Source organism: Acanthopagrus latus, chromosome 17 (genome assembly GCF_904848185.1).
Source record: "Acanthopagrus latus isolate v.2019 chromosome 17, fAcaLat1.1, whole genome shotgun sequence".
NCBI lineage: Eukaryota > Metazoa > Chordata > Actinopteri > Spariformes > Sparidae > Acanthopagrus > Acanthopagrus latus.
This window is the reverse complement of record NC_051055.1, coordinates 28,191,563-28,217,130: the sequence shown is the minus strand read 5'-3', so window position 1 is coordinate 28,217,130 and position 25,568 is coordinate 28,191,563. Positions and strand designations below refer to the sequence as shown.

General features: G+C 40.5%; 3 protein-coding genes and 1 long non-coding RNA gene across 4 annotated transcripts in view; 3 read left to right on the top strand and 1 right to left on the bottom strand.

The window, feature by feature from the left end:
• Positions 1–510: 510 nt before the first annotated feature.
• Positions 511–7,189, top strand: ankmy2a (ankyrin repeat and MYND domain containing 2a). The gene is made up of 10 exons (XM_037075958.1): positions 511–848; positions 1,349–1,413; positions 2,700–2,838; positions 2,948–3,046; positions 3,468–3,628; positions 4,608–4,822; positions 4,937–5,072; positions 5,295–5,423; positions 5,649–5,778; positions 6,443–7,189. The coding sequence occupies exons 1-10, from the start codon at positions 782–784 to the stop codon at positions 6,574–6,576; spliced, it is 1,275 nt and encodes a 424-aa protein (XP_036931853.1). The 5' UTR covers positions 511–781; the 3' UTR covers positions 6,577–7,189.
• A 391-nt stretch (positions 7,190–7,580) lies between these two features.
• On the bottom strand, positions 7,581–15,357 carry LOC119006833. Its single transcript, XR_005070899.1, has 7 exons — positions 15,223–15,357; positions 11,665–12,175; positions 9,932–10,152; positions 9,683–9,764; positions 8,957–9,106; positions 8,788–8,877; positions 7,581–8,672 (listed from the first exon to the last, which is right to left on the bottom strand). It is a non-coding gene; the product is annotated as an uncharacterized LOC119006833 (long non-coding RNA).
• sostdc1a (sclerostin domain containing 1a) lies at positions 15,189–18,960 on the top strand. Its single transcript, XM_037075961.1, has 2 exons — positions 15,189–15,547; positions 17,906–18,960. The coding sequence occupies exons 1-2, from the start codon at positions 15,340–15,342 to the stop codon at positions 18,349–18,351; spliced, it is 654 nt and encodes a 217-aa protein (XP_036931856.1). The 5' UTR covers positions 15,189–15,339; the 3' UTR covers positions 18,352–18,960.
• Positions 18,961–20,142: 1,182 nt separating this feature from the next.
• The window catches only part of crppa (CDP-L-ribitol pyrophosphorylase A), a 46,757-nt gene continuing 41,331 nt past the window's right edge, over positions 20,143–25,568 (top strand). Inside the window, exons 1-2 of the mRNA XM_037075956.1 lie at positions 20,143–20,544; positions 22,832–23,117. Coding sequence (XP_036931851.1) covers positions 20,294–20,544; positions 22,832–23,117 — 537 coding nt within the window. The 5' untranslated portion in view covers positions 20,143–20,293. The remainder of the gene's footprint in view (positions 20,545–22,831; positions 23,118–25,568) is intronic.

The window sequence follows — 25,568 nt, the reverse complement described above, 5'->3', positions numbered from 1 at the left end:
CGTCAAAAATGATATTATCTCTATATAAATTCACATTATAACACAAAACTAAAACTTGTCAATCGTTTCAAATAATAAAGTTAAATGCAATGTCCTCTGAGATGACATGTATTAGTTCACCCACCAGAAAGAGACTATAATATACATGATACTACATCATACTGTGTGCTGTGTATTTATACTGTGTGCTGGGTAAATGTTCTTACTTTGTAAGATTAGCCGTCTCATTTATTGTATATTAAAGTGAGATTAGAAAGTTGACTGTGTCATCACTTTAATGTGAGATGCAGATAAAACATAATCATCTGCTCATAAAAATACAAGAGGACCAAAGTCAGTCAGGCTGACCGGAGGTCAGCTGTCAGGCTCCACATGTGGCTCACTTTGCAGCATCCTGCACGAACTTTCTAGACTTCCGGCCAACGGATTATTTGAGCGAAAGAACAGGGGGTAACTGAACATTGTGCTTGTTTAAAAATAGTGTCTTGGCTATAAATAGTTAGCTTTACTGCGATACATCTCGCATATATTTATCAGCATATCCCCATTTGATTAGTTTGTAAAATGTCTTCAAGTCATCGGTATATATTTTTGGTTGTGACCTACGAGCCCCCCTCCTCACGGAACGCAGTGGTACATTCCAGATGACAGCTCGATTAGAGCTAGCCTTCATGTCCGAGCATCAGCAGATTGTCAGAGTCGCGGAAAGGAACGATTTACTGAAGATCTCCTCGCTTTATTTGTGCCCTTATAGTCTAATTTCACACTATTAGTCACCAACATGTCTGCTCCGAAGAAGGGAGACTTGTCTTCAAGTGAAAAAGAGTTATTTGAGGTTATCACGGCAGGTAAGCCTCTTCGCCTCACGCTAATCCCTCTGGAACACCTCACACAGGGGTTAGCTAGCTAGCTCTTGTTATAAGTTGTTATGTTTTTATTATTAGTTACATGAATAAGGAAATAATGTCAGCCTCCTGCATTTACTACTCGGTCACCACCTTGTCAAATCATGGCAGTTAACTTAAATGTGAGTTCGCATTGCTGGGCTTGGTACAAGCTAACGTTAGCTGACAGCTAATAGTGTGTAAGTGAGTAGCTTACCTCTGATGGCTAACTGTCAAATACATGCTCACCTGAGGGAACTGGCAGGTCAGGATGACATGCATTTTAAAAGGTGTGTATGTGGGATTGTTTACATTGTGGAGTCAGAAGAGTGTGTATTATATTAGACTTAGAATGACAAAATCTCAGAAAACAGGTGGTTTATTCTCTAGAGCTACAGAAGGAGTTAATAAAGTGTGGTTATGTTTTTATAATGCTGTATTAATATTGTTTTTATTGTACTTAGGAAATGTTCAAGAGGCCTCAAGGCTGCTGGGCTGTAAGGATGTGCGAGTCAACTGTCTGGATGAGGTAACAGAGCTTTTCTGACAGGAGTAAACTCTTAAAGCTGGTTGATGCCAGTTGGTTTGTTAAGTTTTAGTTTATTTCTTTTCACAGGATCAATATGGTGAAAAAACCTCAATGGGCTTATGAGTTTTTAATTGTATATCTAATTCTGATCTGATCTAATAAGGCTTGTTCATTAATGATTCATTTTGAGGCACATCAATCATATAGTTGGTAATATTGCAGAATTGCTCACAGTCCTCAAAGCCAGCAGCATCAAAAACATTGTTTCAACATTGTCCTGATTTCTAATCAAGATTAAAAGGTTGGACCTCTTTTTTCAACCAAATAAAGATGGCAGCAGTAAGAAGTAACTAAGTACAAAGCCTTTGTTATTGTACATAAGTTGATTTTTTGGGTGTCTTAACTAAAGTATTTATTTTTCTGACAACTTTTGACTTTAACTCCCAACATTTTAACTCAAGTATCTGTACTTTTTATCTCCTTAAATTTTAACAGGTTAGTTACTTCAATTCATTTTATTTTGCACGCGCCCTCCCAACGTCATAAGATTGGTTTCAGTCTGTCTGTGCAAACGTAACAAGATGAAACCGACAGAAAAGGAGACTCGACTGCGAGAAAAGATGTGTTGCAATAAAGGTTCAGTTTATTTTGCACAGAAGTGGCTGGTAGAAATGTCCTTCAGAGGGATACTTTTACATTTATACTTTAGTACATTTCAGAGTGTGTACTGTGTTGCTTTTACTTAAGTAAAGAAGTAGAATCAGTTCAACTGACAGTGTGTCATATCTCCTGGTTAATTTGGTCGTTATCAGAAAAACAAAGATTTAAGATCAGATTTTAGACTAAAACATTTTCATATTCTTCCTGCTTCGGTCGACAGTAGCTTGCATCTCTAACTTGAATGTAATCATAAATGCAATAGTGTAAAATGTAAATATGATGATGAACTCAATGAGGCACAAATTCATGTACATTTAGGTGAATTTCAGCTCAACTGTTAATTAGTTATGTAGTAGAAATGCGACCTGAGATCTGTTATGAAAGCTCCTTCTTTGTTCGCTGACATATGTGTGACAAGAGGACTTGAGTCGCTCCACTGAAGGGCTCTGGAGAAGCTCCTTCATGTCCTCCCTGCTGTCGCTCATTCTTTGTTGTCCACCTGTCAGCATCAGGTGTTTGAAACAGATGCTTTGTTTTGTAATCGACGCTGTGTGAGTATTTGTTTATGTAAATGTGAAACTGTTTGTGTAAATTGTCTTTTTTTCTTTGTTCAATCCTGTCCACAGTACGGGATGACCCCTCTCATGCACGCTGCTTACAAAGGTAAAGCTGACATGTGCAGGTTGCTGCTACAACACGGAGCAGATGTGAACTGCAATCAACATGAGCATGGATACACAGCGCTGATGTTTGCTGGCCTGTCAGGTAAGCTGTTATTATAGTCGGTGAAATGCTGGTGATGACACTGTAATATAATTACTTTGGAGAGTCTCTTCCTGAATGTGTTGTGACTCTTTGTCCTCTGTGGCTGTAGGAAAGACTGATATCACGTGGATGATGCTGGACGCGGGGGCAGAGACAGACGTGGTTAATTCTGTTGGGAGGACTGCTGCACAGATGGCCGCCTTTGTTGGTACGTCTGGATGTGACGTGCGCTCATTGACACAACAGTCAAGTGTTGTTAAGTGTTGTATCATCGCACACACAAAGACGAGGGATCACACACACCACTTGTTTGTCAGTTTAGAACATTAAACACATTTATTTTGATCACTAGTAGCATTACCATGTAGACTGTCCTCATTGTAGTTTCTGTTTTTTCCACAGAAGTGAAGATGAATAAATTTTCAGTTTAGTTTTTCCCCTTTTTCTATTCTTTATTTTTTTAGTACAAATATTTTTCAGCAGCACAACAGAGTAGAGGAATTCTTCCAATATCTCCCACACAGATTTGTCAGTGAGCTGTGTTGGACTAAGATAGCATGAAACTTGCTCTGACTGAACACCAACATGTGACAAAAATTATACTCATGCCTCCTCTTCTCCCTCCTCAGGGCAACACGACTGTGTCACTGTGATCAACAACTTCTTCTCCCGTGCCAGACTAGATTATTACACCAGGCCTCAGGGTCTGGAGAAGGAACCCAAGCTGCCGCCCAAACTGGCCGGACCTCTTCACAAAGTCATCATGAGCACCAACCTGAACCCCGTCAAGGTACGACACAGCTGGACAGGAAAAAGACGAGTCGATTGTTTTGAAAATGTGTGTTCAGACTGAGTCCATCCTGCGGCTCCTTCATCCGGCCACCCTTTAGTCACTGATTATATTCCTCCATGTTGCGAGGAAACAATCAATCAGAGAACTAATCAGCCGCTGCAGTGATTACTTAGATTGAAGAGCAGCGTGCTCCTGGGCCTCTTGGATCATGTTCCTGCAAGGACGCAGGAAATAAGGTTGTTTCTGTGCCAAAAATGCAGCACTTCAAAACACTTTGTGATATGATAGATGGTATGGCTAAAAAGTGTTGGCTATTTTTTAAAATCTTTTTATGTCATTGTCTTGTCCTACATTCATCTTCAGAAGCTAACTCAGTGGTTCCTGAACATTTTCTCCAGGGCTGCATTTTTGTTGATAAAAACATGTTTTGGTAGTTGTGACATTTGGTGTAGCTTCATCTTCTGCTTTACGTTTACCTGGCAGTCCTTTCACAAACTTGGCCATGAATTCCCAGCTAGCAGTGCAGAAGAATGATGCATTATCGATTTAAGGTCGATTAAAAGAAAATTCCTTTTGATGATCAGCTACTTTGTTCAGTGAACAAGCTAGAATTTGTTGATTCTTGCTTCATAAATTTGAGGATGTGTTGCTTTTCTCTGTCATTACATAACGCTAAATTAAAAGTTTTTGTTTGTAGGGACAAAATAAGCAATTTAAAAATGTCACTTAGAGCAGTTTTTCCACAATTTCTTGAAATTTTATACACAATTCATTCTGAAAACAATGGGCAGATTAAACAGTAATCAAAATAATAATTTGTTGCAGGCATAGTCAACAACAGAACTGGATAATGTAAGATAACATTCATGTAAAATACAACAAAGAACATGACAATAGATCCAGTATATGTTTTTATTTTGAAGGAGTAGATTTTTGTGTCAGATGTGACTCCAGAAGTATCGTTTGTGTTCTACAGATGGTGATGCTGGTGAAGGAGAACCCCCTGCTGGCGGAGGCCGAGGCTTTGGAGAAGTGCCGGCGGGTGATGGAGCTCATCTGTGAGAAGTGCATTAAGCAGCAGGACATGAACGAAGTGCTCGCCATGAAGATGCATTACATAAGCTGTGTGCTGAGAAAGTGTGCCTCCTTCCTCAAAGACCGAGAGGACAAACTGGACGGCCTCATCAAGAGGTGAGGTCATCTGGGATTTGAATTGAGGACATGTGGACTGTTGGAGGCGTATTGTTGTAGCTCTGACTTAAATTTCCTAAAACGTGAATTCTCTCTGATCGCCCTGTCCTGCAGTCTGCTGAAAGGTCGAGACAGCGATGGCTTCCCCGTGTTTCAGGAGAAGTTTATCAGAGAGTGCATCCGCAAGTTTCCTTACTGTGACGCCACTCTGCTGCAGCAGCTGGTGCGGAGTATCGCTCCTGTGGAGATTGTGAGTCAAGAGAAAATGTTCAGAGACAAATATTTAGCTTTTTCTTTAAACATCACTGGAGACCTGAAAATTAAAGCTCTCAGTTTGATGACATGGACCGAAATTGAGCAGAATCACTTAAACATTGTATTTGAATGATTCCAATCTGAATGTCAGCCTCTTTGGTTTGTGTTTTAGTGCTTGAAATCTGTTTTCATGTCCCGTTTTCTTCCACCATCACAGGGCAACGACCCCACAGCTCTGTCCGTGCTGACTCAGGCCATCACGGGTCAGGTCGGCTTCATGGACGCAGAGTTTTGCACCTCCTGTGGAGAGAAGGGAGCCGAGAAGAGATGCTCCGTCTGTAAAATGGTGAGTTCATTGTTTTTTAGACTAAATGAATAAATCTGTGTGAAGTGATAGTGGAGTAGGTGACAGGAAATGAGAGATGCAACAAAGATCAACAACTGGATCCAAACTGGAACTTCGTGTTTGAAGGCTTCTTAAACCCTCGATATTTTCTTTCTTCTTTGTTTGTGCCTTTTTTATTCAGTTACACGGTCAAGAAAGTAAAAGTAAAATCTTTCCCGTCACCAGGTGATCTACTGTGACCAAGCCTGCCAGAAGATGCACTGGTTCACTCACAAGAAAGTCTGTAAGAGTCTGCAGGAGCAGAGAGAGAAGCAGGAGGCAGAAACAGCCAAACTGAGGATGCAGCAGAGCAAAGGTACATCATCCATCTTGGGGAGTAAATATGAGCCTGAATAAAAACCACAACACAGTGATCCCTCATCACATTAACATCCAGAGAATGTTACTTTATGATATTGATTTATAAAAAAAAAATAAATAAATAAAGCTCAGAGACGAGTAGATTCCACAAAAAGGTAATTTCACCAGCAGATATCTGAATTTAATCTTAAAAATCAATGTAAATATACTTTATTAAAGATAACAGCACAGTCATTCAGTCACCTCTGCTATTTGTTTTCCTCTGATTTCTGCCTGCACTTTCTCTTACCATAAATATTTTATTAAGACTGCTCTTGAAAAATCAGTCGATCAATCAGTCAAAGGTGCTTTGCTCAGAGGCTTTGGGATGTTAATAGGAGTGAATAGATATTTGATTTAAAATGACATGAAAGTTTCTTCAAACAGATCTGTTTCTTGTCCAGGTTGCACTTTGCCAAGAGGAAATAAAGTGATAAAAAAAGATATATTAAGCAAAATCTTACATTGAAATGTCTAAAAACAACTTGACCTTTTTTGTTATATAATTTATTAAGTCACATATATTTATTTACAGTAATGGTTGGGTAACACCTCGTCCTCGGAGGTCTTTTCAGTATAAAAGCACGGCTGGAACTCACCACATATTCTCTGTGTTTCAGAGGAGAGTGACGCTGTGCAGGAGGCGGCAGCCTCCTTGCAGGAGCTCTCAGTGGAGTCCAACAGTGACGTCGCTCCTTCAGACTCTGCAGCAGAAACATCTAACTCCACTCCCGTCACAGCTGCTGACAACTGAACAACACCAGGATCTGCAGACCACAGACAGAGCAGACCGGCAGTGAGACTGAAAGCCAGACATGGACTGTGTCCAGCCGGAGGAAAAAAAAACATATTTATTACCGACGCGAGACCGTCACAGAGGCAGGGAGACACTAAAGCGTTGGAGGGAGGTTCTTGCTACCACGCTCATGTTTTTGTCTTTTTTTTTAAAAAATACGTTAATTTTTTCAGATGATATTGTCGTATGTGAATGTGAAAAAATAAATTGCGTAGGCTGATGTGTTTGTGGTAGAGGTCACTGGGAGGAATTGTGGGTAACGGATGAGATGAGCTAACGGTTCACATCGACGATGGAACGTAATTCTGCCTTAAGAAACTGTAGCAAGCCGAGCGGGAGGGAAGTGACTGTGTAGCCAATCAGAGCTGTCGTTTGTTTGCTTGCAATATACTTGACTCGTTATTGGGACGTTTGTTTTGTACTGATGAACTTGTGGCAGGGGGCGAGTGGAAAGCATGGCTGCACAATAATGACCAAAAATGTATATTTTTTAAATATAAACAAACATGAACATGAATTTATTATAAGTGTATCATGAAAAGATGATGTTAAACACTCAGGATTTTACAAACTGTAACGAGATGAAAGGTTGTTTTTTCTCTTTTGTTGAACGCAGCACAATAACACCATGTCCAGGACACACACACACATTTTTGTTTTGGAAAACATTTCAGTTTTGGTTTTGATATTGTTTCGTTTATTGTGCAGCCTGATCGGACAGAGACGTTTGAGTTGAACAGCAGGTCCAGCTGATCATTTTCAATCTGTCAGACAACTTGAGCTGAATCACATTAAATAAAGACCAACTTCATCAAAGTGCCCATTCAGCATATTGATTCATTTTTCTATCACAGCTGCAGCTAACGATTACTTTAATCACCTTCACTCAGACAGTTATGTTTCTCTGTGAGTGTGTTTTTGTTTTGTTGGTTTGTCAGCAGGAAAAACTACGAAACCTGGAGTGAGGAGTGACTTCTGGGTCAGATCCAGGATGAAGGGAATGACAGTTTTCTCACTCGTTGACATCGCAGTAGTGAATGGGTCATGATCATGCTGGACAAGCTGAAAAGAGCCATATTATATTACTTTCGGTTGGTTCTTTTTACTTGAATGCTGCAACACTGTCTTGCTTTGAAGCTCCAGAAATGTTGTGTGTGTTTTCTGTCCTACGACTTCCAACTTCACCTGACTTTCTTCAGTGGTAGTTTCCAGTCTGGATGAACTCTGATCCTCTGGATAGTGTCTGGACCGGGTAGAGAGCATGTTGTGCCTTCACCTTTATACAGCCATGTTCCCCACAATGTGGACTGTGAGCTTATATCTCCCTTTCTCACAGCAGCCTCTGCTACCACACTGACAACCGTCAGAGCCGAGGACTAAACGATCACAGTCCAGTCGGAGGCTTCTGTCTCTCTCCATGACTCACACTGGTCAGATCTTCAGACAGGAGGAGTTCTGGATGAATCACAGGAGTGCAGGACACCATCTTCCTTCATCTGGTTCCAGATGTTGAAGGTTCAGGTAGCCCAGGTGTTTGGCCACGTCTGATCAGAGCTCCTGAGGGCTGCTGTGTATCATCCAGCAGGACGGCACTGCTGGACGTCTTCAGCTCTCAGCTCCTCCTCTGTGGCTCTGATCGTGTCGTTACCCAGAGCCTTAGTCCTCTTCCTCTTCTTCTTCTTCATCTGACTCTCCTGCTCCTCATCATCCATCAGAGCAGAGATCCTGGAGAGTTTGAGTTGCTCACCTCACCGCTTTATCAGATATCAGATTAATTGCATCTCTCTTTGAAGTTCCCCCTGTATCGATTAGTTGAATAAGCAGGTCAATAAATCGTACTCTGACAGGTCATTAAAAAGTAATTCAGTGTTTTGAAATAAAAACAAACACATATTTGAACACAACTGGACTTTTTTGCTAAGATGGATAACAAACATCCTCTCAGCTGGTGGACGGTCATGTTGCCCGTCTGCTGAAGGCCACAGACTGGAGGACACGGTGACGATCACGGCTGAACATCTGGAGGCAGCTCCTCCTCTCTGCTGACAGCACCTCTGACAACACAGCAGAGAGATGCTGACAAATTCAAATACACAAGTCACACAAGTAGCATTTGTCAGGATACATCACACACACACACACGTCCCTGTGAAGGTCTGTATGTCTCACCTTTTCTGTCTAGTACCTGGATAGAAGGTAGGCAGTGGATGACATGGGGTCGATACCCAGGCTCGTGGGAGAAGGGATTGAGGAAGAAAGCTGCAAGGAAGAATTTCTTCAGAAGAATCCGACATATTCTCAGTCGGCTGTGTGATCTTGTGGATGTCGGCGGACTCACTCGCAGTCTGAAGCTGCTGCATCCTCCTGAGTTCATGCATGGTGTCCTGCAGACCTCTGATCTGGTTGTTGTGGAGGAGAAGAAGTCGGAGGCAGGTCAGGTGATTCAGGGCCCCTGTGTGAAGGACCTGGGTGGACTTAGATTAGATTACTGTGGAAAACCTTTTACTTTTTATATTTGGTTGTTTATCTGCTTCAGTTGTGCAGAAGAATGCCGCAATGCTGTTTTTCATGAAGCTCAAAATGTTTTACTTCAGTTTATAGACTGAATTTTTATATTTTGGGGTGAACTCATCCTTTAAGTGCTTTATCTCTTCTACTGAAATCTGTAAAGTAGAAGCTGTAACAACATCTATAATACGTGTGTTCGCCTTAAAGTGCGTCAGAAACTTTAGTCCTTCCACAAAAAGACAAACATTTTAAGTCCTTTAATAGCTTTAATCAAGGATCAAGACTGAATAAGCCAAAATATGACATTATTTATCTAATAAACACAAATTAATGAACTTTGTTTTATTTTTCCACTTCTTCTCTTTCAATAATAAAAGCATCAAATATCTTAAAAATATTGTTATATACTGGTCCAAGTATCCTTCATAATTTAATACACACTTTATGTTTATACATGATGCTTTCTCTTTAATTACATCTGTCATCACACACACTCCGCAGGACTGAAGGGGCTCTTTATATTATCTTCACATTCAGAAAACAAATAAAAAATCACCTGAGACTGACTTGATGTTGTTATTGTGGAGGTGAAGTTCAGTGAGGCAGCAGTTGAGGGAATGACAGCTGAGCTCTCTGATCTGAAAGATTCAAAATAAGAATTAATTTGCATTTTAAACTTGTAAACTTGTGTGAAATTTTGATAAGTCGGGGACGCTGGTGAGTTCCCTGTTCAGAAAATAGCAAAAATGTTCATATCGGTTTAGATTTCCTCTCATCTGTGGAGTTATTAAGGTGTTTTGCTTACTTTTTGTCAAGGCGAAGCTCACAAACATCAGCGTCTCTTGTTATTCCACACTGCTGAAGAGAGTCCCGTATGTTCTGTTTTCAGTGTGAGAGAAGAAAAATAAAGTTAAACCAGACAGATTATGTGTCTTTGGGGTTTTTAAAGTATCAGCGTTGGAGATCAAGCCGTCCACCTCCATTGTGTTTCACCTGTCACTGCAGCCACACCTGTTGCCTGGAGACCTGAAATCACAACAAACAAAACACAGTTCTTCACTTATTTGAAAAACAAAGTTGTTATTATTATGTTGGTTTGTGTTTCAGGACTTTGGTGGATTTACAGTATTTTTCTGTTGATTTGGTTCAGATTAGAGGTTCAGTATCTGCATTATTCACCTGCAGTGAGGTCAAACATCCAGCAGAGGACAGTGTTTCACCAGAATTCAGTTTTAGTTCTCAGGTTTATTCACACAAAGGTTCCTGATGATGTTCAATTAATTACAGCCAGTTCCTTGTTACTGGTCAGTTTGCAGATGAAAATAGTTTTGAGGAATAAACATAAATTGGACTTTTTCCCCAGAGTGAGATGAGAAGATGAAACTCTCATTTCTGTAAGGAGATACAACAGTGCAGCAACTAGCTTAGCTTAGCTTAGCTTAGCTTAGCCTAGCTTAGCTTAGCTTAGCTGGAACAAGGACAAAACAGCTAGTCCGACTTTTCTCCGAAGTTCAGATGAGTTGCTTCTTTAACAACCACTGTGTTTCTTCATTGTTAAATCTGAACACTGACAGAAATGTAAATATAACTCTGATTTTTGAAGGACTGTAACAATTTCCTGATAAAACAATTTATCCATACATGTCACACGTTGTTTATCAGCTGTGGATGTGGCACATGATTCAGTCTAAAACAGCAAATTGTCATTTTCACGTTTCTGTTTATGGATTAGAACTATGTGTTGATTAAGCTTTAGAAGTGCTGAGAGGCAGATTTTAGTTAACTAACCAGCTTTATTCTTTACCTCCATTTTTATGCTAAGCTAGGCTAATTACCTCCTGACTGGTTTCTTTGGATGGAAAATGCATTAGGTTGTTGTAGAGAAAAGAAAATGCCACCATCTCTTTTTGTGTTCCGCTGTGGATCCTGATTATTGATAGTGAATAAATTCTGCACTGACACAAGTTTTTTGAGAGAGAAGCTTTTGATTGTCAACTCGAGTGGATATCTTTAAATACATTTGGTGGTATTTACATCCGTTTTTGTCACGTCAGAAGCAGATGTGTGTTTCTTTAAGGAGGCTTGGGGATATTTTGAGTTTTTCACCAGAAGTTGGACCATCTATAAACCACACTGTGCTGTTTTCCTTGCCAGAGCACAATCGCAGCGTCGTGACGAGAGAGAAATTAGGAAATTCAGCCTAAACTAATGAAAAGTTGCAGCATGAAGAAACATTCAGCTTTAACTTATACTTTACTAATATCTCGTCTTGATTGAAAGTAAATTGTTTCAAGACTTAAGTCGTACAGTGACACCTGAGCCGGTTCTGTGTGCTAATGAAGATTTCAAGGTGTGGTGGAAAAGCTGTGGCTTCATAAACAAAGCCTGTGAGAGCCTGTAACAATACTACTAGTTAGAAAACAAGTGCTATTAATGGTCATATAATCTCTGGGAATAACAGAAATGAATGACACGCAGCTCTTCGTCCATTGTATGTCTTCTTTTGGGATCTTTGCCAAACCCTGCTGCCACAATGACCTCTCTTCCTTGGCTTTGTTCCGGTGTTGTGCGTTGCTTTTGTTCCCCTCCGGTCGCCCTCGACACACCTCCCATTGCTGCATGTGGGCGCTTCCTGATCATGCACACACTCCTGCCATGCTGCTTGTCAATATGCTATTAACACCGGCCACCTTTTCATTTCCCATGAGGGTTCGAGGGCGAGCGGATTCCTGCCGCAGAGTTTCAGTGCTGCTCCGAGAAGGGAGTCGGCTCTCGGCTTTCTGTTTCTTTACATAGCAGAAGGCAACAAAAGCCAGCAGGGAGGCCTATCGTATTCACTGTGCAGCATTCATCCAAGCTGGTCCCATAAGAAGCTCAGAGGGGCGTCGAAGTGTAAATAGTCTTCTGAGGAGAGCCGGCCATGTTGTCCTTTATTTTCCCCTCGGAAGTGCAGTGAATGAGCCTCTGGTGTCTTCTGTTCCAGGAGGAACAAAAGAGAGGAAACAATAACAGACGCCGAGTGTGAAGTTTAATGACAGACTGGGTTCACCTGCGGAGGAGATTTAAAACCTGAGTCAGGAAGGCACAAGTACAGTTTTAACACTTCCCATGCTAAGATGGCAATTTACTCATCGGGCTACTTCGCTGAAATAGCATCAGAAACAGATCAGATTTACTAAATGTACGTGTTTGTACTCCACATTGTTAAAAGGGGATGTTTGTTTTTCACTTTATATCCAAAACACACAAACAAATTAATTGATTAAACTGTTTTTACACTTCAATGTAAGCTCATTTCGTTAGCCTGTCTGGATAACTAGCTTACTGCTAACAACAGCCAAACTAACCAAGGCCAAAAATCATTATTAAGTTACTACATTAGTTTGTAGGGTTTTAAAAAAAGGAAGAAAATAAAATGTTTTGTCTTGACAGGCATATTAACAGCTGTCATATTTCACTGCTATGTGGACACCATGAATACTGGATGCTAACAGAGTTTAAGCTAACGCCTCAGCTACGTTACCTGCCAAACACATACATAACCTTTTCTCTTTCAACATTAAAAGTAAAAGCATACTATTGGAATAAACAAGTAAAATTGATTTGCTGGCTAGTTAGCTCTAGTATGCTATATAATAACATCCTTCTGCATGGATCATCTGATGTGGATGCTAACGTTTTGCCTGGGTCATGTAGCTTTAGCTTCAATCTTTCACTGTCAAACCATGTACAATATGTAGGCTAGCAATGGAGACTGCTGTTACAAGATTTTTGTTTTGGCTTGAAACTTTAAACAGTCTGCTGGGAACAGCGTTTTAAACCAAGGCATTAAGCTAACGTTAGCTTAAATAGGGTTTCCAGCTAGCTCACAACGTTAGCTGATATAATCTGCCAGTCACAGTTGTAATTTCTTCAGCAAAATCGACAAGCAGAGCCTGGTTTTGTTTCACTCTGTAGGGTAAAGTTAGCTAAATTGTCCACCATTTCCTTTGATGCAAGCTGCATTCGCTCCACGTAAAAACAAAAAGATTGAGGCATTTAGCAAATGTGTATGAAACAGTTCCAAAATATGGGTATATGGCCAAACGTTCGATGGTGTTCAGCGATAAGATCTGGCTTTCAGTCGGTGCTGCTGGATGGGGTTGAGGTCACAACTGTGCCAAGTTCTTCTTCCAAACCAAACTGGGAAAAATATTTCTATAACGACCTGAATTTGTCCGCAGAGCCAAACACAAATAATGAAAATAACATTGCAGTCACATTAAGATTTCCCTTCACTGGAAATTTTAGGGCCCAAACCATTAAAAAATAGTCTCATATAAATACAAGTTGACAGGTGCATCCACATTTATTTCTCTTTTTGATTCTTTCGTCAGGTCTCCCTCTTCTTTCTTACTTTACCTCCAGATTTGAAATCCTGACAACGACCACAACTGGTGCTTCTCAAATACATTTTTTGCAAACATTTGTGCACTTTTTCTCCTCGAGTCTTCGTGGTTTTGCCCCGTCTGTGTGTTCCCTCCTCCTCCTCCACCACTGATTAATAATGATAACCTTTTCACTCGAGAGAAGAAAGAAAACATCCTCAGGCCTTCACTTCTCTCTTCACCCTGAATAAAGAAAAAGGGACCACAGCCCTTAAAAATGTGCTCGTGTGATAATAAAAACCAACAAGTGATCCGCGTATCGACTTTCATCCTCATGAGCAACAATTAGTGTCTCTGCACGACGCCTCTTTTCAAATCAGTAAGACAAGCCGGGATTGAATGTTGCCCACAAAAGTAATTATATCTGCGCTTGTTTTGTGCAGCGGACACAAAGACTCCAGTTAGTCTGGGCACTCGGATCGTTAGACGTGGAACTGACAGGGGGATTGAGAGGTGAGGCGCGGGGAGGATGCCGTCGACAGACAGCAAATTACAACACAAGACAATATCAGCTTTCATTCTTGAATTAAGCGTGTGCCCGAGAGAAAAAGGCAAGTCACGGCGTGGAGAACATCCAAACCAGAAGGTAAAACACCAGCCGGCGTACACATGTAGTGATTAATGCTCCATCACTTCTGAAGACTGGTGGTTAATAAACCAGCAGCTGTGGATCCGATCAGATCAGGGTCAAGTGATGTTAGCAGTCATTTCTGCGATTCGTCTGATGCACAGGGCAACACAACAGACTTTTAACCGTTTCAGAGGAACGTTTGTGGGAATTCACGGCTCATCTGAGTTTGTGTGCAAGTAAACTTGACTTAGTATCTAAAGATAAAGATGGTAAGGTCAAGAGGCCTCGTGAAGGTGAAGACCAAATGGTACGACAAATTACTGAGGAGGTGTAATAATGACAAACTGTATTAATAAAGAACAAAAGGTGTGTTCAGTTGTAGTTTCCCAGGTGATGAAATATCTTTATGCAACAATAAAACTGGAGGAAACGATGTGATCAAATTAGATCACATCGTTTCCTCCGGTTTTATAGTTTTATCATGTAAAGGTTCAGACTTAAAAAGTGCAAAACACTGTTTTTGTCTCATTTAAAATGTAGAAGCTGCTGCATCACTAAATGAATATGAAACTGAACTCAACTTTAAAGACATTCAGGTTCGGTAATTATGATTTTCTACACATTTAATCAGAATTAATGTGCTGTTGATGGTGATGAGGTGACTTAATACAACTTTGTGTTTGCCTGACATTGTAATTGATTGTTCAGATGATTAAATCTTCTACTTACAAGTTATTACATAGTATTTATTTATGTTAGGTGTATTAAATGGTTGCCTGTGTGTCTGTTAGAGTGGAAACAGTGGAAATAAGTCCAAGATATCCGTGATAAATCTGATTTTATGTCTTATAAACACATTATGTCATCAGAATGTTGTCGGCTGAACAGAACAAACAACCAGATGTCGATGAGCCACGACTCAGGCATGTAATCCCATCATCACCCTCATCATCATCATCATCATCATCATCACCCTCCTCATCAACCTCTCCAGCATCCAACATTTTGAATCCCTTCAAAATAAAAGCCGTAGGCGGGGTTTTATCCTCCGAGCGCGCATCCGTGACGACCAATCAGAGCCTCCCTACAGAGACGCACCTGAGTAGCTGCCAGAGCTCGAGGCGGTGCCGGCTGTATAAAACCCCGGGACCCACACGCTCCTCACCCAGCACCAGTCTTCCTCCAGCCGGACCTACACCTCCACGTTCCGCAGCCATGCACCTGAGCGCGTACGAGTCGTGGCACTCCCTGGTGGTCCTGTGCGTCCTGCTGAGGAGCTGCCAGGCCCTGAAGAACGACGCCACGGAGCTGCTGTTCTCGCACGTGAGCGCGCCGGTTCCGGAGGTCCAGAGCAACGTGACGCTGAACCGCGCGCGGAACGGCGGGAGAGGAGGCGCGAGCGGCGGGGCGCACGAGAGAGGAGGTGAGTGCTTTATTATTATTATTATTATTATTATTATTATTATTATTATTATTATTATTATTATTATTATTATTGAGTGGGGAGAGATGGATTAATGTCACAGCTGTGTTACTGTGCTGTAAAGAAGCTCAGTTATAAAGTGTTTTATTGTATTTTCTGCTGTTTTAAAACAAATACATAGTTATCAAACGGTCCTAATGTTTGAACACTAACTTTAAATGGTTTGGTGATGGATGACTGTAGTTTAATTCTGCACTATCAGTAGTTTTTGTCGCCTATGGAGCTTTAATAACAGACAAGAGAGAACAGAATGAAAGGCTCTTCCTTCTCTAGTTTCCAAGTTTTGATTACTTTATTTAACTTCCTCACTTTTCTTCATTTAAGTGTACCTGCTGCTGGATAAAGAGTGTCGGTCTCTCACATTTGCATCTCTAATCTAATCAGGCACTTAATCCCATCATCATTAACACACACACACACACACACCTGCACAAACTAAAGATTTGAGGAAAAGCTCTTTAGAATTATCATGCCGCTGCTATTTGCATTTGTATCTAAGTAAACAAATAAAAGTAATGATGTAAAGTTGCTGGAATGTTATAAGAAGTGTCTCATGTCGTCATCATCACTGTAGTAGATCCATCTGCGGATCATTTTCAGTCCAGATCCCAAAGTGACGTCTTCACATCGCTTCCTTTGTCTGACCATCAGTCCAAAACACAACACGCAGCAGATCTTCACATTTAAATCAACATTATGTAACTTCTGTACTTTATAATAACAGCTTCAAAGTCATGTTGATGGCTCAGTGTCTTGTAACAGGGTGGATGGCGTCTCCGCCCTCCATCCCTCTTGTTTCTGCTCTGTGTAACTTCATTGTTGTGTTGTAATGAGTTTTGTTTGTAGTTAACAAACCTGGAATTTGTATTTACAACAGTGGAGTTGCACTTGGAAACTGTGGGAGGCGCCATTTTCTACATAATGTTGCTTTAAACAGTTGAAAAAAAGCTTCAAACATGCTTTTTATTTCAATAAACCAGGAGACCAGAACTCTGAGACTTTTTAATTTGTTCTCCTAAATAACAAAGAAAAAGCAGCGAACGCTCACGTTTTAGAACCTGGAACCAGCCAAATGTTTATCAAACTACTTTGTGATTGATCCTCTTTCCATCGTGATCTGTGGCAGCACTCAGCGTAACACACACCTGGCTGGCCGTCGTCCAGGCGGGGATGAGACGTACCGTGTAGCCGCCCGTCTGAATGGAGGTGTTCTCCTGTAAACAGGAAGCCTCTGATTGTGGAAGTCTCTCAGCAGCTGGACCGTGAAGGAGGGGGGAGGATGGAGGGAGGGAGGCTGGGGGAGTAAGAGAGGGAGAGAAAGAGGGGAGAGCCTCGGTCCTGTTCATTCATCAAACTGACAGAGGCGCAGGGAGAGGGGTGTCGCTGAGGAGTGTGAATGGACCGGATCTCCGGTTACAGAGTTTGTTTGTAGCCTGCAGCAGAATCATGTGACGGTCGCAGCCGCTGCACAGACGTAATCCTCCTGATGAAAAAGACAGTTTTCATCTTCACATGTCGTAATTATACAACTTTTTTTTTTTGAAGTAGAAAGGTCAGGAAGCTATTGTGCTCCTTTCGTGTTACCTGAGGCTACAAAGTGGCTCATAACTAGTGTAATGTACAGAGTCATTACCACATGTTCACCTTTATTGAGTCACTGTCATGTGTAATTTTGTTGTCTCAATTAGTCTGAAAAGGACGTTTTAATTCAAATCTCTCAGAGAATTAAATCTGACATCAGAGCTGCAGCAATCAGTCGATCAATCGATCAATAAAAACAGAATCTAAACCAGTTTTTACAAATCTATTAGCTGTGTTAGTCAATTTAATTCAACATTTCAAGTAAAAATCTAAAAGATGTTTGGTGTTTTTTGACCCTTGGGAAAACAAGATATTTGAGGAGTTTAACATTAACAGGCTCTTTTGACTTCTTACTTTGAACATTTTATTGACAAAAGGACTAATTAGTAACAAGAAAATAATAATAATAACAATGCGGCGATTAACTGATGATCCATTAATTCATTTGAGGAACATTTTGAGGCAAAAAAAGGGCAGATTCCAGCTTCTCAACTGTAAAAAATGTACTTTTTTTCATTCCTTCATGACAGTTTATGACAGGATGCTGACAAAACAAGACATTTAAAGACGTCATCTTGACTTTCAGAATCAGTGATTAATATTTTTCACCATTTACTGACCAAACAATAAATCGATTAATCGAGAAAACAATCAATAGTTGCAGCCCTGAACTGTCAGATTCTTCTTCCTCATGGCTCTTCTTGTCTCTTTCCACAGAACGAAGCCAGATCGGATGCAGAGAGCTGCGGTCCACGAAGTACATCTCCGACGGCCACTGCACCAGCATCAACCCCATCAAGGAGTTGGTGTGCACCGGTGAGTGTCTCCCAGCTCAGATGCTTCAAAACTGGATCGGCGGCGCCTACACCAGGAAGCTGTGGGGTCGCCGAGGCGGCAACCAGGACTGGCGCTGCGTCACCGACAAGACACGCACCCAACGCATCCAGCTGCAGTGCCAGGACGGCAGCACGAGAACGTACAAAATCACTGTGGTCACCTCCTGCAAGTGCAAGAGGTACTCCAGCAAGCACAACGAATCGGGCAACAAGTTCGAGGAGCCGGCGCTGACGCCGCCGCAGCTCCTGCACAAGCACAAGTCCAAGAGCAAGAGGAGGATGGGGAAGAACCGGTTGAGTGAGAACTGGCACGAGACTGAACCCTGAGAGCCGGCAGGCACCCAGACTCTGAATCCACATGAACCCTGCAGGAGTTTTGTCTCGGTGATTTTGGGACATCACGTCCAGAGCTGTGGATTATCTCTCAGTGTGACCGGGACTTGATTTAGGTGAAGCTGGTTCCTCACTATGACGGAGAACTCCAAATGGGCATGCTGGGGAACTTTTTCTCTCGACATTTGAATCCATGTGGTTTAAGACAATCTGAACAGTCTGCAGAGCTTCCTGGAGTCAACTCACATTGTCCCTGATGTAGCCATGTGCATGTGTTCCTATACTCATTTAATAAGCAGATGGAGATCTGCAGGCAAACCCCGACACCAGTACAACAACGACAAACATCTCCATAAATCCTGTAAATACTTGTACATTTATCAAATTCTTACCCGCCTGTTGAAGTATGGCCATGTGTATAAAATGCTACTACGTAAGATTTATGATGTATGATGTAATATATTTTCTGTGCCGACATATAATATGATAATACGTTTTTTGTTTAAGAGGCGTCAGCATGTGGGTGAAATCTGGAAAAATCTTTTTCATCAATATGTCTTGTAATAACTTTATATGAAATAAATATTCACTTTTTATCACATGTATTGTTGTCAGTGGACACTTGAACATATTTGACACTACAGGTGACTCATGAGAGTGACGTTTAAAACATTAAAAGGCATTAATACTTAAATCAGGCCAGTACTGAAGTCCTGATGTGAGCTTGACTTATTGAAAATTCACCAATATTTTATAACGTGTGGATAAACAGATGGAAGTTGGAATGAAATTATCACAATTTCTACAAAATGAATGACTGTAAGAGTCATAAAAATTAGGTTCTTCATTTGAAATAAGTCATAGATGTGTAAGTGCAGGAAATTATAATATTTTTCTAACAGACTGTGATATGAAATGAGCACTTCTACTTAAGTAAAACTGTTTTAAAATCATTTTGATGTTATTTGGACTCTAACTCATTGACTTCACAAAGATGCAGACTTATTTCTGTTGTGTAATCTGATCCAGGATCTGTGGTCCAGCTGCTGCTGATTCTCCAAAACATCTGTCAAGCACCAACTTGAATTTGACAGGAAACGATTTAAATTGTACCTTCAAAATTAAAGCTTAGTCTAACCTAAAACCAAGTAACTACATTAAAATCAGCTAAAATGTAACTGAGTATAAAATCCTACTTTTTCTTATTTAAAAAAAGTTCAAATCAGTTCCACTTCTATTGATGATTTCAAAATATCCAGTTTTCTACTCTTAGATTGCTGAGTTGTGGCAGTCAGTGCAGAAGAATATTACCTTTTCCATTTTTCAGGACAATACAGTCTGAGGAACTGGTATTTCTATTTATTGGAGCTTTCCACCACGACTCACAGTCTCCATCGGCCTGATTGATTACATTGTTTTTGTTGACTTTGTCCAAATTAAAGAACTTTCACATAATTCTGTAGGCTTAGTTTACTCCAATATATTTGTGTAGTGCCTATGAAGATCTTACAAACAAAATAAATTAAGAGTGAATGTAATAGATACATTCTAAATAATCTGACTTTTTACTGATACTGGCCAACGTTTATTGGTTGTGTTGGCTTTCGGTTTTAGTTTTTTTTTAAAAACTTTTATGGTGACGCATCTTTACAGTTTCTCCCCACTAATGAACTCAGACATTTATAAACTGAAGTGAAGGTTGAAGTGCTTAAATTTAAATCTATATCTCATTTTATGCACTTTGGTGAAAACCGACCTACAGTTGGGGGCTTTTATTTTGGAAGCGTTCACCGGAAGTCCGCCATTTTACTGTCCGGACTTGATGGCGCTGTTTCTCAAACCTCCATCCACGCTGCCGCCGCGTCCCCACCCCGCCCACGAACTTGTAAATGGACAGTTCTGGGAATGACCTGTCGTGACCTCCACCCACGAACTGATGGAGGTTAACAACACCGACATGCAGGGAGATCACTGTGGGCCGGACAGGCCCGCTCATCCAGGGATTTTCCCAACCGGTGAGGCCGGGAAGAGCGAACACAAGCCGGCCGAGCGCAGCGTGGACTTCCCGGTGTCTGTGGTTCTTCCTGCCGGCGGCACCGGGGAGAGAACCGGGCTGCAGACACCTAAACAGTTCTGCTCGTTTCTGGGTCGGCCGCTCATAAGCTACACTATCCAGGCTTTCGAGAGGTAGGAAAAGACTGAAATAAAACAGGATTAAAGATGTGATAATCCCTGTTTGTGGGACGTGTCCAGGTACGTTACAGGTAGAGAGGAAACCAACGTCTCTGTCAGGACGTCACCTCCTCTGACGGCAGGTGTGGGTCTGTGCAGGCAGCTCGTACTGTAAAGTTATTACATTGTTAAGTACTATTTGAATATTGTCATTTTAACACTCTTTCCAAAATATTGAATCTACTCCAGTGTCAGAAAGTAACTAAGTACATTTACTCAAGTACTGCACTTAAAAAAAACAAAAACAAAAGCAAAAAAACCCCAAAACATTTTGAGATACTTACCTGCTCTTTTAAACTCATACTCCACTATAACTAAAAGAGAACCCCCCCAGTCCTTCACATCCTCCTCTACATTAATCTAATACCTTTAATTAGTTACCACACTTGGTACTTTTGCACATTCAGATTAAAGAGACACTTCAAACCAAAATCAAAACAACATATTTTCCCTTTTACGTGTGGTTTTATTTACCTATCTAGATTTTTTTGGTGTGAATTGCAGAGTTTTTGAGATGTCAGCTGTCTCCTATAGACATCACAGTCACTTCCTGGTAGAAAACTGACATTTGATTATTGACTGTTGTTCGTACATTATGGAATTGTGTGAAATCTGCAAACTTATTTATTTCTGTCATCATTTTCAGCCGTACATACGTTAACTGTAACATGACTCGACTTATCAGGTGCTTCTGTTGTGTTTATTTGACGTATTGTGTTGCTACAACAGCAACATGTCAGACTGCCAGTTTAACTCAAGATGTCTTCAACCCTTAAATTATGTCTGTAATCTTTTATTAGTGAGGGTGTTGTTATTAATTAGATCTGAAACTATCAACATGCATTTTAGATGAATTAGATGAATAACACAATGAAAAAAGACATTGTGTGTGAGATAATATGTGATGCTGGGGTATTGTTAACAGACACTGTGATTCACTCTGTATAATAAAACTAAATGAACAGAAATATACATTTGAAAAATTCAACAGTAATGTCTCTTTTCACAAATCATGAGCTGGTTACTTGAGATAAACCACAGACCTTGTTGTGTGCAGATTCATGTACAAACTATTTGCTTTCTACCCAGCGGCACCATATCATTAGCCAGCTAGCCTCTTGCTTCCTTCTGTGCAGTAATTTGGAAAGAAAATACAGAAACACAACAAATGGATTTCACCACTTCAAGCAAGAAGCGCCGGATTGCGTCCAAGAGGAACCAAAATCTTGCAAAGAAAGCTCAACAGCTGTCTAACAATATTTTACATTATTTTGTCACGTTGTCAAGAATGTCATAACTGCAGAAATACCCTCAAATATATATATATTTTAGTGCCGTATCCCCCATATATTAAATGCAGCTGTTCGGCCATTTTGGTGTTGCTAAAGGTCTTGATACTTTTTCCTCCATCACTGGAGGACAGACAGCGATAACGACTTCAGATCTCAAGCCTTCAAATCAGTGAGGAGAAGGTGGATGTTTACATGCTGTTGTGATCACCGCCTGACCTCCGTTACGACAATAGAATAACAACCGGTGTTTATAATCAGATGCGTCTCCTCCCAGCTTGTTGTCAGTGTTTACGTGTTGTCAGGAAATGAGTGCAGCAACATCCTGGGTACCGGAGAGAAGGAGGAGAAGCTGCCTGTGTGGCCCCAGTCAGTCCACAGAGGCTCCCAGTGGAGGAGGGTCAAAGGTCGTCCGTGCTGGATCCAAAATCCAAGCAATTATTTCCTAAAATGCTGAAGAGATTAGTAGTCAAATCAACAAATATTCAGCAGCAGTTTGACCAATTTGTTGATGATTAGTCAAAGGAATAGTTAAACATTATGGGAAACATTCTTGTTTGCTTTCTTTTCGATAGTTAGGCAGCTACAGTTAGCTCAGCAGAGATACTGAAAGTGTTGAGAAACAGTTAGTAAACTTGTATTTTAACACTTGGGCATTTTTATTGTACTTTTTTTCTGTTTTTCCTCTGAAACGTGAGAACTCGGTGCTTGTCTGTATTTTCTTTGTCTTTGTGAACAACATATCTTTGGTTTTGGACTGTCGGTTGGCCAATTCACACAATCTGAAGTCGTAACGTTCAGCTCTGGGATCTTTTTAAAAGGCATTTTTCAACATCCTAATGTTCAAACAAGAATCAATAATTCATAGATTAGTGCCAAGTGTTATGTTTCTGCTTATCTGACTTCTCATGTTACCAAACAGAATTTGCTGAAAGGACAGTGTTTTCTTGCAGGGTGTCATGGATCCAGTGCATTGTTGTGGTTGTTGCCAAAGAAAACATGGACCTGATGACGGACATCATCCAGCGCTTCCAGCACAGGAAGGTCCGAGTGGTGCCAGGCGGTTCGACTCGCCACAGGTCGATATGTAACGGAGTGCTGGCTCTGGGCGAAGGTGATGGAGAGGAGCAGAGTCCCGCAGCAGACAGACCAAAGGTGGTCATCATCCACGATGCCGTCCGGCCGTTTGTGGAGGAGGACTTTCTGTACAAGATAGCCATGGCTGCCAAGGAACATGGGGTCAGTATGAGCCCAGCTGTTTTAAGATAATCAGATAATTTAGACTTTTTTTTCATAGAAACTCTCAAACGGATTTATCGATTAATAAAGTAGTTGTCCTATAATTTAAAACATGCAGACAGTGCATTAAATGGTTAATCATCATAGGTGTGTATATGTATGTATATATGTGTATATATGTATGTATATATGTGTATATATATATGTATGTATATATGTGTATATATATACAGTCGTCCTCAAAATTATTCATACCCTTGCTGATTCTTGTGATTTTTTCATTTAGTGATGAAATAAATGCTTGTTTTCAAATTTGTGTTTTAGCTTTATGTGACCAACAATTGAAAGAATGACAACAATATAAAATAATTTTAAAAAATCATTTCTGGGGTATTTTATTAACGGAGTCCAAAAAAAATGCCATGTTCAAAATTATTCATACCCTAGTCCATCGTCTTTATTTAATAGTCAATGGCATAGCCTTTATTCTTTATGACTGCTTCCAGACGATTCTTGTACGTGTCCACAAGCTTCTTGCACGTCTCCTGTGGGATGTTGGCCCACTCTTCCTTGGCGAATGCCTCAAGCTGGGTCAGGTTGGTTGGTTTCCTCGCCATCACTCTGGTCTTCAAGTGATGCCACAAATTCTCAATTGGATTGAGGTCAGGACTTTGACTTGGCCATTCCAGGACACTGATGTCATTGTCCTTGAACCATTTCTTGACTACCTTGGCGGTGTGTTTAGGATCATTGTCTTGCTGGTACATCCAGTTTTGGCCAAGCTTGAGTTTTTCAGCAGATTCCTTGACATTTTCATCAAGTATCCTGATATAATCCTCCTTTTTCATGATACCTTGGACCTTGACGAGATTGCCTGTGCCACTGGAAGAGAAACATCCCCACAGCATTATGCTTCCACCACCATACTTGACAGTGGGCACAGTGTTCTTTGGTCTATAGGCTTCTCCTTTCTTCCTCCAGACATACTGGGTATCCATATGGCCAAATAACTCCAGTTTTGTCTCATCAGACCACAGGATGGTTGACCAAAAGCTGGGATCTTGCTTCAGATGACCTCTACAAAAGGCCAGGCGAGCTACCAGATGTTTTTTCCTGAGCAGCGGCGTCTTCCGAGGTTTACGTCCATGGAGACCTCCTCTGTGCAAAACTCGCTCAATGGTGGACCGTGACACCTTTGTCCCTGTCTGCTCAAGGGTTTGAATTAGGGCCTTGGTTGTGGTCCGTGGGTTGGTGTTGACCTCTCGGCAGATTCTCCTGGCAAGTTTGGGGGACACCTTACACTTTCGGCCACGCCCACTGAGGTTTTTGACAGTGTTGAACCTCTTGTGCTTGTTGATGATGCTCTGGACGGTTGAGACAGGGACACCATACTGCTTGGAAATGGCCTTGTAACCCTTTCCTTCACTGTGGGCCTGCACAAGATGCTGACGCAGGTCCTCACTGAGCTCCTTCTTCTTTACCATGATGACCAGAGATTAACAATGACCTGAACACTTTCCCACTATTTATACTCTTCTGGAAAGATGCTATTTTTTTAACCTTGTTTAACATTTGGTCAACAAAAAAGGTATTCATTCCAATGAGACATCATGAAATAACTTTGGGACAAAGATGAACACATTTGGGACATTTTTGTTGAGATATTGCCAGGGGTATGAATAATTTTGAACATGGCATTTTTTGGTAATCCGACAATAAAATACCCATGAATTTAAGAGTTTCTTGAATTGTGTATTGTTGTCGTTCTTTCACTTGTTGGTCACATATAATTCATAAACAAACGTGACAAAAATGCATTAGTTTCATCGCAAAAATAAAAAAATCACAAAATTAACAAGGGTATGAATAATTTTGAGGACGACTGTATATATATATATATATATATATATATACACATATATATATATATATATATATATATATATATATATATATATATATATATATATATATATATATATATATATATATATATATATATATATATATATATGTGTATATATATATGTGTGTATATATATATATGTATATGTGTGTGTATATATATGTATGTGTGTATATATATATATATATATATGTGTGTGTATATATACATATAGATCATATATATATAGAGAGAGAGAGAGAGAGAGAGAGAGAGAGAGAGAGAGAGAGAGAGAGAGAGAGAGAGAGAGAGAGAGAGAGAGAGAGAGAGAGAGAGAGAGAGAGAGAGAGAGAGAGAGAGAGAGAGAGAGAGGATATAAACATATGTCTTCACCATCAAAATGAACCATTTGTCAGAAGCATTCTGTCAGAACTCGCTGCATCCGTTAATTTGAATGCAAATAGTCATTTTCTCATGAGAAAACATTAAAAGTTCAATACTGTAGATGTCCCAATGCAGGAAGTTATCATAAAGTTCTGATTGGAAACTGTAACTTAAAGATGTGT